This window comes from Hyaena hyaena, unplaced genomic scaffold, assembly GCF_003009895.1.
Source record: "Hyaena hyaena isolate Hyena2069 unplaced genomic scaffold, ASM300989v1 scaffold_118, whole genome shotgun sequence".
In the NCBI taxonomy this organism is placed as follows: Eukaryota; Metazoa; Chordata; class Mammalia; order Carnivora; family Hyaenidae; genus Hyaena; species Hyaena hyaena.
The window spans coordinates 242132-259136 of NW_024080751.1; the positions used below are offsets into that span (position 1 = coordinate 242132).

General features: G+C 47.3%; 1 protein-coding gene across 2 annotated transcripts in view; it reads right to left on the reverse strand.

The window, feature by feature from the left end:
- Nucleotides 1–17005, reverse strand: part of PRPF6 (pre-mRNA processing factor 6) — a 46674-nt gene that overhangs the window by 19742 nt on the left and 9927 nt on the right. For both annotated transcript variants that reach the window (XM_039236934.1, XM_039236933.1), the window contains exons 7-11: nt 9751–9845; nt 9202–9358; nt 8181–8343; nt 3267–3385; nt 2091–2309 (exon numbers count right to left, since the gene is read on the reverse strand). In XM_039236934.1, the coding sequence (XP_039092865.1) occupies nt 2091–2309; nt 3267–3385; nt 8181–8343; nt 9202–9358; nt 9751–9845 (753 nt within the window). The remainder of the gene's footprint in view (nt 1–2090; nt 2310–3266; nt 3386–8180; nt 8344–9201; nt 9359–9750; nt 9846–17005) is intronic.

Here is a 17005-nt window from a genome sequence, read left to right on the forward strand (position 1 = left end):
TTTGGGGGCGCCTGGGTGGCTCAGTGGGTCGGTTAAGCGTCCAACTTCAGCTCAGGTCATGATCTCACGATTCGTGAGTTCGAGCTTCATGTTGGGCTCTGTGCTGACAACTTGGAACCTGGAGCTGCTTCAGATTCTGTGTCTCCCTCTCTCTCTGCCCCTTCCCCACGCTTGCTCTCGCTCTCCCTCTCTCTCTCTCTCAAAAATAAACATACATTAAAAAATTTTAAGTTCATTGTTTTAAAAAGAAAAGACAGTATGTATTAAGGAACAAAGATGTAGACGACAAGAGTTCTTATGGGAAATAACACGAAAGTACTGCAGAACAAGATTGTCAACCTAAATTCTATACCCAGGGAAAACAGCTTTCAAAAACAAAGATCAAATACAGTTTGCAGACACATAAAAGCTGGAAGAATTTAAGTAAGAAACCGTTACAGTCCTTCAGGCAGAAGGAAGAAGACACAAGCTGGAAACTGAATCTAGAGGAAGGAATGAAGCATCAAAAAGTAACAACGTGGCTAAAAACACCAAAGGAATAAAAGGGCTAAATCTCAATGGTTAAATTTTGGAGGAACATGTGAGACCTTGCATCCAAGATTTTTCTTTTGCCCAAACACACAGAGGGGCCACGTGAACACCGGCAGGAGGGCAAGGGCGTCCCCGGGAAGAGGGCAGCACCACTTGACGCACCCTCCTCGGGAGGGGAGGTGCCCCCTGACTGTCCCTGGGACACCTCAGGGTGGACAACTGGAGCTATTCCAAGAATAGTGATCAGACCTGTGGCAGCAGGAACATGAGAAGGAAGGTGCAGGAGGCCTGAGGCCATCTTCCAATGCCAAGGACAGGAGGTGAAGCAGGAGGGCTCACTATGTAGGGCCCTTGGCGGGGGGGGGGGGGGGCGGTAATGAAGCAGATCACGGTAAAGAATCACTCTCCCCTAGGCTGACTCCACAGTCAGGGCCCCCAGGAGATGGCGAGTCCTGGCCCACAGAGCTCACGTGGTGGAAGTGGAAGGCAGGAGAAGCCGCCTGTCCTGGAGACTGGGTCAGAAGATCTTCAGAGACTTCATTAGCTACAGGCCAACCGTTCTCTTCAGATCGTATTATTTCTCAACAAGTGGTACTATTCACTATTCACTAATGTCCATACGCAGAAAGTTCTTCAGAGTCTTCAACCCCGAGATGTACTCAAAGTGTCAATTCTATAAAAACCTTAGCTGCAATTACGTAAGGAAAAGCCATAGATGGCTGCTCCCCCTACCAGCGTGACAACCCTCAGTTATCATCCAGCAGCCTCTACCCTAGGAGAGACTCCAACGTGCTTTTTCTTTTTCTTTTTTTTAAGTTTATTTATTTTTAGAGAGAGAAAGAATGCATGCAAGCAGGGGAGGGGCAGAGAGAGGGAGGGAGAGAGAGGGAGAGAGAGAGAGAGACAGAGAGAAAGAGAGACAAAGAGAGAGAGAGAATCCCATGCAGGCTCCACACTGTCAGCACAGAGCCCGAGGCAGGGCTTGAACTCATGAACTGTGATCATGACCTGAGCCAAAACCAAGAGTCAGACCTTAGTTTGACTGAGTCACCCAGACACCCCCCAAACATGAATTCTTCGTTTTATTTTTTTTTTAATGTTTATTTTTGAGAGAAAGAGAGAGAGAGTAGGGGAGGGGTAGAGAGAGAGGGGTACAGAGGATCTAAAACAGGCTCTAGGGGTGCCTGGGTGGCTCAGTCGGTTAAGCGTCCGACTTTGGCTCAGGTCATGATCTCACGGTTCGTGGGTTCGAGCCCCGCGTCGGGCTCTGTGCCTCCCTCTCTCTCCGACACTCCCCTGCTCATGCTCTCTCTCTCTCTCAGAAATAAATAAAACATTAAGAAAATTAAAAAAAAATTTTTTTTTTAATAAATAAAATAAAACAGGCTCTAAGCTGTCAGCACAGAGCCCGACTCAGGGCTTGAACTCACTAACCATGAGATCATGACCTGAGCCGAAGCCAGATGATTAACTGACTGAGCCAACGTGCCTTTTTAAAGCAGACAATACGCCACCTGCTTACAGTGGGGGGAGGGGGGGGTCCTACCTGCTGACCTCACCTGGATCCACTGCTCGCGGTTGATTTCCACGCCATTAGCCCGCAGTGAGGTGATGGCTCGGTCAATGATCTTCTCCACCATCTGCGTGTTTCCGTTGGCTTCTTCCAGCTTGGCAGCCGTGATCCAGATGTGCCGGTCGGTAGGGATGTTCTCACGGGCCTTATTTAAGACCTTGCGGGCATTTTCATAGGTCTCTAGCCTTGCCAGGGCAAGCCAGAGCTGTATGAAGAGAACACCAGCAAACAAGAGCACAGTATTCAGTGCAACCTGCCAGGTCAAACGGTAACCCAACCTTAACAGGCACGGCACTTCCACAATATTCTTTCTGACAGCTCTCAAGGATCCTTTAAATAGAGCCCATGAATGTTTCAGCAACATTTTTCACCTGATCTGATTCACCATAACTGTTCAGTTATGTTTCTGACTTATTTAGGGACTCTGGTAAACAAGAGAAGTTGACAGATGCTCAGTCACGTTTCAAACACCAGCTAAATGTACACAGTGTGCCAGACTCATTCCAGGTGGGGCACAGAAGATGAGCAGGACATGACTGCTGACTTCACAAAGGGCACCCGAGTGTTCAGCCTTTTGGGGTTCTCACATCCCGGCTGTTCATTCTGCAACATTTCATCACCAAAGATGTGTATGGGCTCTATTTACTTTTATACAAATAAAGATTAATTTTCCTTGGAGAATTTCACAATACCCCTTAGGATAATTAAGGACATGTTGGGTATCATAAAACCAACACTAAAAATCATTGCACAGAATGTTGTGAACCAGAATGTTTGAAACTAAAGAAACCCAACTAGCTTTGAGGCAATGAGCCTCTCATGCTGGGCTGAGAGAAAGATCTATCAGTATTTTCTACCATCCCTCAATGCTCAGGTCCCGCTTACAAACTCTGAGCTGAATTAGAAGGACTGGCCCCTGCAAAAAAGTGCTCGAAACAGAATTCTCTGTAGTACCCAGACACCAGCTAAGATTCCACTCTGTACTTCCATATGGAGCACGAAGGACCACAGCCACGCTGGCCATTCCGCCCAGCAGCTGTGTTATCAGGTGGCCTCATGTGATTTCACGTTGCCTTATGGCCCCAGAAATCACAGCTCAACGCTCAGCTGATGCCTCTTCCAGATGCTGCACTTGGGCTCAGGCAGAGTCCGGCAGACTCACCTCCACGCTGGTGGGGCAGCACTCTACAGCTCGGCTTAGCATGATTCTAGCATCTTCAGGCTCTTCCAGTTCAACGGCCGCCTTCCACAAGCGAACCGAGTTTGGAACATGTTCAAGGGCTAAGAAAGATCAGACAAGAAATCAGGTCACAGAAATGCAGAAGCAGGGGCGTCTGGGTGGCTCAGTGGGTTAAGCATCTGACTTAGGCTCAGGTCATGATCTCATGGTTCGTGGGTTCGAGCCCCGCGTCAGGCTCTGTGCTGACAGCCAGCTCAGAGCCTGAAACCTGTTTCAGACTGTATCTCCCTCTCTCTCTGACCCTCCCCTGCTCACGCTGTCTCTCTCTCTCTCTCTCAGAAAAAAAATAAATTTAAAAAAAATTAAAATTTAAAAAAAAAAAAAAGAAAGAAAAGCAGAAGCAGAAGCAGGATGCTCGTGTCACAGGGAGTGCCGCCGCCAGCAGGGCCCAAAAGATCCCTCCCTTGGTGGCCAGGATCGCAGAGCAGTCCTATATACGGGTTCTCCAGAGCCTGGGGCAGACACGGCCAAGCCCAGGGCAGAACATCTTCAATCACAAGCAAGTCTAGGACACAGAAGACGACTACAGGGAGCTGTGCACCATCTGCTTCCACTAATGCTTGAAAACCAATGTTAAGAACCACAAGAAGGCAGCTGCCCACGCACGAAGGGCTGGTCAGCCAGGCTGTGTGCGAGTGTGCAGAAGTCAGGGGAAAGAAACGAGAAGTGGCCCTGGGATACATGTCTCTCCAGGATGGGGTGCATCTGAGGGCCGGCTGCGCGTGGACTCCTTCCCAGCCCCGGAGGGGTGCTGTGCACTGGCAGCAGACTGGCCCTGCAGCAGGTGGGCCCCTTTGGTGGCCTGTGGGCAGACAGCATATGGAGTGACATCAGAGAACGGGGACAGACTCCTAGAAGAGGCTACAACTCTGTGTAGTCCAGAAACTTCCACACCTTTGTTTAAGCAACAGAATCCTTTCTTCATATGCAATTTACCAAAAAGTCCAAAACAGAAGGCAGACCAACACAGAGCCCTGCAGCGCGAGTACTAGGGGAGGGTGAAGCCAGGCCCTCTAGTCGGCCCCTGGCAGGGGTGGGCTGACGGAGAACAGCACAGCTCGGGTCACCAGCCAGGAAACCAGAGCACCTCCAAGGCAGCTCCCCAGATGGGCTCTTGTTTCTCAAAAACACATGGGCCAACCTTGTGGAAAAGAGACCTCAGATTTAATGGTGCAGAATCTGCAGACCTACAAAATTTCTCATTTGAAATCAGGGCACAGACTGAGGCCTTCTGAGGCCCCTGGATGAAGCCAGGACATGATATGGTGAGCCTCCCTCACCGGCAGCAGCAACTAGCAGGCCTCCTTTTTAGGGATGTACTGCCCCCACCCGATCCAAGGGGCTGTGTACCAGCACCACGGAGCATTCGGGGTTCATGGAATCCCTCCCAAGGGTGACCTGACAACGCCCACTGCTGAGCTGAGTCCCTTCATAGGGAGCCATTCCCTAGCCAGCCCCTGGATTAGGCCAATATCTGGACCCATTCCATCAGGAGGGGCAGGGACTGGTTCCTTTCGGGTTGGATTTGCCTTCCCTGCCTACAGAGCTCTGCCAGCACCACACATCCACAATGTGCTCAGGAAACTTACTTCACAGCAAAAAACATGCAGCAAAGGGCTCGCAATGTGGGATTCCCTGGCCTGACCACATCCCCATCATTGGAGCAAAGGCCTAGTGGAACAGCGGGATACTACTGAGCATCTCGAGCATGGCTGGGAGAAACACCCCAAAGCAACAGGCCTCAGCATCACAGGATGCAACCACCTACAGGAGTGGGTCTCACACAGCCAAAACACACAGGTCCCGGAAGAAGCAGGGACATCCAAGCAGCTCCCCAGACTACAGGTCACAACCCACTGGGAGAGCCTGGTTCCCACCTCAAAACCTGTGAACCGTGCTGTCAGGAGGTTTCATGGCCACAGCTCTACCGCACTGAAAGCTGAGCCCACTGAAGCCAGTGCACCAGCCCTGGCTGGAGAGGGGAACTCTGATCTCCAAGGGGAGACTGACCTCTCAGGGTACACTGTGTACTGCGGGGGGAGAGCCCCATGACCAGAGCCCGGAGAGTGCTAAGGCCTGGCTCAGTAGTCTCATTTCCAAGAGTTACTTAATGGAAGTATGGCAGCCCAAGAAAGCACCACTGAGAATTTAGCCCCTTCAGGAGTAATGGTTTGAGTCACTGGTCCAGGAAAGGACCCTGATCAGGTAAGGTGCTAGCAGAGGGCACAAGCATTGGAAGAACAGTGCCATCCTTCAGCCAAGTGACCAGCCAGAGACACGGGGACACAGAACTACACCCGCTGTTCCTGTGGGCACACGTTAGCGCCTTCGTCCCCGGTTTCCTTCTCCACATTACACTGCAGACCAGTGGAAGTAAGCTTCATCATTCAACCTCTAGCATACAGAACTTTCCAGTGGGACTTAACCTATAGGGTCATCACCTTCACCAAGAGATGAAGTCTTGGTACGACACCCAAGACTGTGTGTCTCCACTTTATGGGAGACAGTGGGAATTCCTCCACTGCGGTCTCATCAGCAGCCCGCAGAACTAGAGCTAAAGCCAGCTGCTGCTCGCCAGTCTGGCTGTTGCCAGAGCTCTTCCCAGAGGCCAGCTACCATGTTGAGAGGCTATAGCCAGCTGGTGTACAAGGGGCAGCCCAGGAAGGAAAAGAGCAGTCTGAAGCAGATATGCCCGCAAGCAGAAGATAGGATCACACAGAGACCAACATGATCTCCAGCCGTGGCCCTGCAGGGGGGACAGTCAGTTGCTATCCCTGTGCTCACAATGACCTGACAGTGACGGCCACTAGAGGCTGCCATGATTTATGAGCCACAACATAGAGTTTCAGGGTAAAATAGCTCCACTTCTACATGACTGTATTAGAGTAACACAGAGCTTCATGCCTATCACAGTGAGATGAGTTGACAGGAAGCAGCCAGTGGCCCAGCCCGAGGCCCACATGTTCCCTTACAAAGATACCAGCTCAGAGGTCAAGTACCATGCTCAAGGTCACTCAAGTGTCAGACTAGCATTCCAAGTTCAAATCCTCCCAACAATGGACTAAGAGGTCAGCTGCACTCAACTGAGACCCAGAGCTCACATGCCAGCAACTAAGGGGTGGCGAGGTGTCCTAAGTCACTGATGGTAAGTGTCATCTTGATTTTCACCAAAAGCAGGAACTGGCTCTACCCCAGGAATCTGAAAAAAGAATGTTGTTTTTGGAAATACTCTAAGGACAGGGGCAGGCCAGGACCAAGACCAGGGAGCAGGAGCACAGGCCAGCTTGGGGGCTCCATGTTCTTTCTACCTTAGCACAGCTCTCTGAGAGAAGCAGAGCCAGGAGAGCCACTGCCCTAGAGATGCAACATGGCCTGGGAAAGCCACCACTCAACACTGCTCTGCAGATCCCCCTCCTCCATGCCTGCTCCCCTCTCCAAATCTGAAGCCAGCTGGAAATGAATCCAGGTAATCTGGTGAACAAGGAGTGGCCACAAAGACATGCATGGTCATTCATCATGAGTTGTGGCAGGCAAGATTCAGTAGAGCTTTCCTAAATAAATAATGCTAATTACCCATAGTTTAATATGTTTCTCATTAAAGAACTATTTTTCTGGCTAAAAAAGATAAGCTGATTTCTATAAACCAAGACAGGTGCTAACTTTCCGCTCGTGGCTTCATTTTAAGAGAATGGCTGAGCATTTAATGGGTAGTAGAGCTGCAGTCAGGAAACTGGACCCATGAGGGGAAGACACACTCGAATACACACAGGCACATGCGGTCAGGTCACACACAAGGGGGACTCCGCCTGGCCTCTACCAACCACAAAGAATAAACAGTCAGAATCTATGTGTGAGAACACTCGCATGACCTGATGCCACACACCTCTCAACATTTCACTCAAACACTCACCTTAAAAACAAGAGCTAGAACCCTCTCACTGAACGCTGCCTTCAATCCTACAAAACACACCTTGCTTTCCCACACTACAAACTCCAGCAAAGTATGCCACTGACACAGGTTTACTCCGGACCACCCCTCTGATGCGCATGTGCTCTGGGACTGAGGCCAGGAGCAGCAACCCTGCCGCAGTCTGTGGAGGGAGAAACGCCGCTGTCAGCACGAGCTGTGCAATGACGACAAGCAATCCGCTACACAAGCTCTATCGTGGCAGTGACTCCTGGGTGGGGTCAGCCTCCCCGGCATACAAACCGTTCACTGTGACACACAAGCCAATGGCACATGCCACCCTGCTTGAAGTACCAGGTGAGAAGACAGGTGCTAAGGGACTCCATTAATGCACAGCTCTGCTGTGACCATTGTTCGTTCAACCTTAAAACCACATGACACGCTTCTACCTGCAACAGCGTCAGGCTCCTGGCAGTGGAGAAGACCCTGAGGCCCACTTTGGGCTGGCTCGGCTTGCCTTCCACATACACCACCACATCAAGCCCTAAGCAGCAGGTTCCAAAAGAGTACTGTTGATGCAGATGGGGAAAACCTGGGCCCCAGAGCGACTGCTTACCGTGTTCAAGGTCACACAACAGGAAAAGGCAGGCATGGGATCTAAACCTGAGTGCCTCATCCAGAGTAGAAACTACCCTCCAATCCACGAGGGTCCAAGAGCAAAGGCAACTCAGCCCAGAAAAAGGCCTGAAAATGTCACCCATTCCCTAACCATTTCTGCCAAAAGCCTGAGCAAAGCAGCAGAGAGTGTGCTCTCTGAGAACACGGGCACCAGGGACACAGACACCAGGAGTGGAGAAGGCATCACCTCCCTCATGTGGGTCACAGCCCCAGATGCATCCTCTGGTGACGGCAGCTCCAGGGAGGCCCACCTTTGCGAAGAACCCGCTTCTTGGCGCGAATGTCTGTTTCCAGTTCTGCTGCTCTGATGTAAATCCTGACAGATTGAGGGAGGTGACGAACAGCCTGGGCCACCACAGCTTTGGCCGTGTCCCCAGGCTGCAGCCTGGCTGCTTCTAGCCAGACATCTTCACTCTGTGAGGCAAAACAAAAGAACAGTAAGTGTCCATGCAGGCTGTAAGCAGATGTGCAGCAGCAGGTAACCCCGAAAGCCTCAGGAACAGGAGGGGCTGGGTTCAATGGACCTATGGCCCCAGGTCTGATAAACAAACCTAAGTCCATCAGCTTGGCCTCACACATGCCTGCACCAGAGAGCCCCTGCAGTGCCAGGGCTTGGGAATGTGGCAACAGCACCTCTGTGTCCACGTGGAGTAAACACACAAACTAGGAGAAGAGTCTGCCCTTCAGGATGATAGGTCAATCGACAGATGACATGGAGACATATCAGCCTGTGGCCGTGGGATTGCCTGGGAAGTTCTAGTTTATGCCTGATGTCCTGGGGTAAGGATTCAGAGAAGGCATCATTCACTGCCAAGGCCACCCCAGGCTGCACAATACATGTACGACGCCTTAGAAGGTCTCGAAGGACTTTTTAAAGCTTTGTCTAGTCGCTCCACCTCCCAAAAAAGTACTGGAAGAGTCCCCTAAGAGTTAGAATTAATCTTTATGTCTCTTACATTGGGGGGTGGGGGAGGGGGATGTGTGTGAAAAAGCTGACCAATTTAGCTTTCTTGTTAAAGTTATCCTGCCATTAAACAAACTGTAGATGAGTCTTAAGCTCTAAGTGAAAATAAGCAGGAAAAAACCCTTTCACACTTTTTGCCTCCTCCCCCTGGCCTGTCCAACTGTGTGGAGTTTCGACACCAAGAGGCAGGCAGGTTTATCCTACCTCAAGTCTCTCTCCCACGGGTGCCCCACATGCTACAAACACCGCAGGCCCCTCCAGGGCCAGCATCGCGCAGCCTTCCTGGAAAACCCTAACCCATGCCGTACCTTGGGGCACATCTCTGTTCCCTTCATAATGAGGTTTCGGGCTACTTGCAGCTTCCCAGTGACTTCTTCCAGGCGGGCGGATGCAATCCAGGCTGGTGGGTGATGGGGGTTTGTCTCCCGCACAGACTTGAGGAGCAGTCGTGCCTTCTTGATGTCACTACCAGGGTCAGAAAGCACACAGGGTCAGGCTACCACACTGCAGAGGGTGTGCCCAGGCCCAGAATGAAGACGCCAATGTAGAACTGTTGAATCTGGTGTCCCAAGAGACAGTACCTACTCAAAACTCGGACCAGCACCCTTCTGAGACTGCTGCTGAGCACCTGTGCAAACAGGCCCTGACGCCTCTTCAGGCACCAGGCAGGCACTGAGGTCAAGGGTCCAAGTGGGGGACACAGTTAGCAAGCACATAAAGGGAAAATCAACCCCCTTCACCATGTATTTTTTAGAACGTCCAGATTCTATTTTGGCTACATATTTTTCAAATAAAATCCAAAACGTTCTAGGCAACCTGAGTCCCACTCCTTCCCACCAGTCCCACAGAGCACTCACTTGATATCCCCTCCGTGGGTCGGAATCATGGAGTTTAAATCCGTCAGATAGCCTTTGGGGTCAACCACAGTCTGCCCACTCACTGAGTCTGATACCTGCAAGGCAGGACAAGTCAAGCAGGAATTGGAGGGAGTCAAAGACTCCCAAAACAAAGTGCCCAGAGGTCGCCTGGGCCCCTCTCACAATCCTGACCACCAGTGAATACGGACACTATAAAGGTAGGAAAACAACCCTAACTCAAAACTACAGTTTGTGATGTCCACAAATGAATTTCACGTACATAAAACAAAAAGTTATTTAAAAAAATCATAAAAGCCCCAGGGGGGAAAAAAACCTAGCTAAACATAAGAAAGGTCCACCTATGAATGAGTGAAATCTTCATTATACCATTCTCTCTGACTTTGACCTTTAAAATTACCATGATAAACAAGAACAACAACAACAAATGTGGGCAGAGGGTCCTAAGGGAATTCAGCAAGACAAGAAAAAGAGGAAAATGGTCTAGACTGGAATGGAAAAGATAAGGCTCTGTCTGCCGATGACTGGCTATGTAGAAAATCCAAAGAATCAACAAAGAAACTCCCAGAACTAATAAGCAATTATAGCAAGGTTGTAAACGGATACAAGATTGACATACAAAAGTCAATCACTTTCCCATATACCCCCAATGAGCAAAAGGAACCTGTAATTGACCTTGGCTCAGGTCGTATCTCATGGATCCTGAGCTCGAGCCCCCCTTGGAGTGAGCTCGGCTTCTCTCTCTCTCTCTCTCTCTCTCTCTGTCCCTCACTCACTTGGGCCCTCTGTCTCTCAGAAAAAAAAATTAAAAAATTTTTTTTAATTCTAAAAAAACAAAACAAAGTATCATCTATTCTCCATGTTCCTGAAGAGGAAGTACTTAATATCATTAAGGTATCAGTTCTTCCCACCTTGATCTGAAGACTCAATGCAATCCCAATCAAAATCCCAACAAGCTATTCTGTGGGTATCAACACAGTGATTCTAACACTCATGTAGAAAAACAAAGACCCACAGTGGCCAACACAATACTGAAGCCAAAGAACAAAGTCAGAGTGCTGATACTACCCAACTTTAAGACTCACTGCAAAGCCACAGTAATCAGGACAATGTGTAATGTCAAAAAAAATGGACAAAAAGACCAGTGGTAGAGAATACGGCCTGGGGGCGCCTGCCTAGTTCAGTCAGTAGAGCATGTGACTCTTGAGCTCAGGGTTGTTGAGTTCAAGCCACATGCTGGGTGTGGAGCCTACTTTGGGGAAAAAGAAAGAAACACAGTCAACTGATCTTTGACAGAGGAGCAAAGGCAACATAGTGGAGCAAGGACAGTCTCTTTAACAAACGACACTACACCCACTGGATGTCCACATGCTGAGAACATGTGGACAGACTATATACCTCTCACAAAAATTAATTCAAAACAGAATACAAACCTAAATATAAAACACAAAACTATAAAACTCTTATATGGTAGCATAGGAGAAAATCTAAATGACCTGGGGTTTGGTGAGGACTTTTTAGATACAACACCAAAGGCACCATCCATGAAAGAAACAACTGATAATTAGACTTCATTAAATTAAAAAATTTCTGTCTTTGAAAGGCATTGTCAAGGAAATAAAAAGACAAGCCACAGACTGAGAATGAATACTCAAAAAAACAGATCTGATAAAGGACTTGTATCCAAAACAGAAAAACTGAAACTCAATATGAAAACAATCCAATTAAAAAATGGACCAAAAACCCTAACAGACCCCTCACCAAAGAGATCCAGATAACAAATACAAATATGAAAAAATGCTCCACATCATATGTCACCAAAGAAATGCAGATGAAAACAACAATGAGATGCTACTACACACCTCTTAGAACAAGCAAAATCTAGAACACTGACCCCAAATGCCGGTCGGGGGGTGGGGCAGTGGGAGTGCTCACTCATTGCTGGCAGGAATGCAAAATGGTGCAGCCACTTTAGAAGACAGTTTAGTGGTTTCTTACAAAAATAAACATATGCTTACCACATAATCCAACAGTCACACTCTTTGGTATTTACCCAAAGGAGCTGAAAAATTACACGTACACACACACACAAACTGCACACAAACGTTTACAGCAGCTTTGTTCAAAACTGCCAACACTTGGAAGCAATCAAGATGTCCTTCAGTAGGTGATGGATAAAACAGATCCAGAAAACGGAGTAATATTCAATGATAAAAAGAAATGAGCTGTCAAGGCATGAAAGGACATAAAGGAGTACACTTGAAATTAATGTAACATTGTGTGTCAACTATACTTTAATTAAAAACATTTCTTTTAAAGAAGTAGCCACCAAGCATGCAAAAAGATGCCAAATCTTATTAAAATTAAAGCTAACATGAGGGACGCCTGGGTGGCTCAGCTGATGGAATGTCTGACATTGGATCAAGTCATGACCTCACAGTCTGTGAGTCGAGCCCCGCATCAGGCTCGCTGCTGTCAGCAGAGCCCACTTCAGATATTCTGTCCCCCGCTCTCTCCCCCCCCCCCACTTGCACGCTCACTCTCAAAAATAAACAACCTTTTTTTTTAAAGCTAATGTGAATTTAAAAAAAAAAAAAAGGACACTGAGAAAATTTAACTGCATGTTACTAACTGAAAGAAGTCAATCTGAGAAAGCTAAACACTGAATGGTTCTACCCATATGGCATTCTGGAAAATGCCAGAACTATGGAGACAGTAAAAAGTTCAGTGATTGCAAGAGGTTGAAAGGAAGGAAGGATGAGCTGGCAGACATCATCAGGGGAATTTTAAAATCCCTTAAAGGGCAGTGAAACTATTTTTGGTGATTCAATAACTGACCCTTGAACAACATGGCTGAATTACACAGGTCTACATGGATTTTCAATACAGGATAATACTGTAGATGTGTTTTCTCTTACGACTTTCTTAATAATGTTTTCTTTTCTTGAGCTTCCTTTATTGTAAGGATACAGTTCATGATACACACAACATAGAAAATGCGGGTTAGTCAACAGTGAGTGTTGTCAGTAAGACTTCCAGTCAACAACAGGCTTTAGCAGTTAAGTGTTTGGGGAACAGAAAGTTATACACAGATTTCCACTGAGCAGGGAGTCAATGCCTCTAACCCCTGCGTTGTTCAAGAGTCAACTAGACAATGGAGGGATACATTTGTCTAAATCCATAAATTGCACAACACTGAGAGTGAACCCTGACACGAACTACAGGTTTGGGTGACGATATGTAAATGTAGGGTCATTAATTTTAAAGACTGGCCCACTTACGTGGGGATGCGGGTAACAGAAGAAGCTATGTATGTGTGGGGGCAGAGGGTATATGGGAAATATGTCTTTTCCTCACAACTTTGCTGTGAATCTAAAACCACTCTTTAGGGGCGCCTGGGTGGCTTAGTCGGTTAAGCGTCCGACTTTCGCTTAGGTCATAATCTCGCGGTTCGTGGGTTCAGGCCCCGCGTCGGGCTCTGTGCTGACTGCCAGCTCAGAGCCTGGAGCCTGTTTCAGTCTCTGACTCCCTCTCTCTCTGACCCTCCCCTGCTCACGCTCTCTCTCTCTCCCCTAGAAATAAATTAAAAAAAAAAATTAAAAAAAAATAAAAAATAAAAAAATAAAACCACTCTTTAAAAAAATGTGTAGCTCTTCCTCGGTGCTGCCGCCACTCGGCACCATGGCCGCCTGCAGACCTCTGATGAAGCCCAACATCGTTAAGAAAGTGGCCCGAGGAGTTCATCCAGCACCACTCAGATGTGTATGTCAAATTAAATGCAGAGGCACAGACAACAGGGTGCACCGATGATTCAAGGGCCAGATCTTGATGCCCAGTTATTGATTACAGGAGCAACAAGAGAGTAAATCACATGCTGCCCAGTGGCTTCAGGGTGTTCCTAGTCCACAACGTCAAGGAGCTTGAAGTGTTGCTGATGTGCAAGAGATCTTGCTATGCGGAGACCACTCAGAGTCTCCTCCAGGAACCACAAAACCACTGTGGAAAGGGGCTCAACAATCCCAAGCCAGGCTGCGCAGAGAAGAAAATGAACAGACAGCTTATGTGTACGTTATATTTATGTCAAAAAAACCCATAAAACTACCAAAAAAATGTGTAAAGGACTTGGGTCCAAGGAAAAGACATGAAAAGGCATTTCTCCACATGGAAAGACACTCAATACTCATCAGGGAAACAAAAATGAGAATCACAATGACAGAGAGATAACCTCACACCCGTTAACGATGGCTATTACCAGAATATCTGAAAATAACAAATGTCCAGGATAGGGAGAAACTGCACCCCTCAGGCAGAGCTGCTCAAAGAATAAAACAAAGAATCACCACATGGTCCACCATCCCACTTCTGGAAGCAGGGACTCAAACAGCCGTGTGCACACCCATGTTCACAGCAGCACCAGTCACAACGGCTGAAAGGTAGAAGCAACCCAAGTGTCTGTTGAAAGAATAGACAAAATGGGACCTATACAGACGATGGAGCATTTTTCGGCTCTTAAAAAAAAAAAAAAAAAAAAAAAAAAGAGGGGCGCCTAGGTGGCTCAGTCGATTAAGCGTCCGACTTCGGCTCAGGTCATGATCTCACGGTTCGTGGGTTCGAGCCCTGCGTCGGGCCCTGTGCTGACAGCTCAGAGCCTAGAGGCTGCTTCAGATTCTGTGTCTCCCTCTCTCTCTGACCCTCCCCTACTCACGCTGTCTCTCTCTCTGTCTCTCAGAAATAAACATTAAAAATTTTAAAAATAAATAAATAAAATAAAATAAAAAATACTGACACACACTACAATACGGATGAGCCCTGAGAACATGATGCTAATGGAAATAAGCCAGTCACAAAAGGGCAGACACTTTACAAATCCGCTCACATGAGGGTACTTGGAAGAGTCAAATTCACAGAGACAGAAGTTAATAGGGGCTGGGGGTGGAAAATGGGAAGTTAGTGTTAATGGGGACAGAGATTCAGTTTGGGAAGATGAAAAAGTTCTGGGGTTGGGTGGCAGTGACAGTCATGTAACAACGTGAATGGACATAACCCCACTGCCTGTACACTTGAAAATTATTAAAATATAGGGGTGCCTGGGTGGCTCAGTCAGTTAAGTGCCTGCCTTTGGCTCAGGTCATGATCTCACGGTTTGTGGGTTCGAGCTCTACATTGGGCTCTGTGCTGACAGTTCAGAGCCTGGAGCCTGCTTCAGATTCTGTGTCTCCTTCTCTCTCTGCCCTTCCCCTGCTGGCTCTCTGTCTCTCTCTCCCTCAAAAATAAACATTTAAAAAATAATAACAACAAACATCTTTAAAAAAACTATAAAAATGGCAAATTTTATTACATATATTTTACCACAAAAAAGTTATCGTGATAAAGAATTTTTAAGAAATTATTCTATATTCAATGAGCAGCTCTAAAAGAGAAACAGGTACAGAACATGCATGCAACAGGAATGATAATCTACATCAAAGCAATATCAACAAAAGGGAATGGGCAAAAAGCAAATGCCAGAAGCAGCACTGACCGTAATGCTAGAGACGCGAAGGAGATGTCAACTGCACCACCGGTAAGAACGGAAATGAGACGGAGGCTTGCCTGTTGGAGGGGGTTTGCCTCTCAGGCCGGTGATGCCCCCAAGCCAGCGCCGCAAGCAAATGATCACAAAGGCTCAGCCTCTGCTGTGGGCTCTCAAGTGCCGTGTGCCGGAGACACGGCTTAGCACTTAAGTGAAAAAACCCCACAATTCCACTTTATAGATACCACAAAAACGTTTACTTAATGATAAAGGCACAAGAAGTTCACCATAACATGGTTTGTAACAGTAAAAAATAAAAACCCAAAATGTCCCTCAAAGATTAAATCATGATGCCCACAGTGAACTACTCCCCAATTTATAAACTATAAAGTAGGTACACACCTAGGAACATATAAACGTGCAGTTTTTTTTAATTTGTAAACTGATTTGTATTATAAACTACTTGCTTGCCATAAAAAATTCATGTGCAGTAAAACTTCCATAAAAATGTAAATGTTTCCCACTGCACCAAACAGTAATGGTTGAGATGTTCATTATACTATTGCCACTTCTACTCACACGTAGCTCCCACTCCACACCCCGCATCAACCCCCGGCGGAGGGAGGGTTGAGTGTGCGGCCTGGACACCCCTAGGAATATGCGGATGCATCTGTATGAAGCCACCACTTCAGAGGGTTACACATGCAATCACAGGCAATCGAGCACGTGAGGACCTTCTTCCCGGGTTTTGTGTTTTTGTGAATTTACAGTGCTTTCTATCATGCAAAAGTTTTTAATTTGTATGTAATCGAATTTGAAAGTATTTTTCTCCCTGGTTTCTGATATGCATGTTGGAATTAGAAAGGGCTTTGCACCTCACCTGGGTTTTCTAGAGCACTGACAAATTTACTCAAGTGCAGGCAGAAAATATGTACATTGAACTTTTTTGAAGTAGAATGAACACATGAAGTGTAACAGGTGTATAATGCTGATTCGACAATTCCGTACATCATTCGGGGTTCACGACAGTGCAGTCACCCACCATATGATGTTACCTCAACAGTAATGACGATTCCCTATGTTGTACTTTTCATCTCCATGACTTGTAACAGGAGATTTGTACCTCTTAAGCCCCCTTTATCTATTTCACCTATCCCCTTTCTTCCCTCTGGCAACCACCCATTTGTTCTCTGTATTTAAGAGTCCATTTTTTGGTTGGTTGTTTTTTAAATTCCACATACAAACGAAATTACCTGGTATTTGCCTTTTCCTGTCTGACTTACTTCATTTAGCACAGAACCTTCCAAGCCTACCCACATCGTTGTAAGTGACAAGATTTCCCTCTTCAGAATGGCTGAGTGGTATCGCATTGTGGATACACACACGTGCTTAATTTCTGCATCAAGGTGGAAGGACTAAGCTTCACCAACAGAGAGCACGCAGCTTGTCATGAGTGCCTTCATTCGGTCTGCCCATCAGGCAGCCCTCTGTCACCTGCAACCACCCTCAGCCCCCTAAGAGGTAACAGGGGCCCCACGTGGGCTGGCCTTTGCCACTGGCACTGAGTGCATCATGCCTGCGCATGCCCTGTAGGTAGATGCACAGGCCGCCTGGACACAGGGTCCTGCCAGGAAACTGCATCGTCCTAGGTCTGCTTATCCTGTGATAAAGCACTTCAAAATATGAACTTTTCACTAATATATATTAGTTTTATCATCAGAAAGC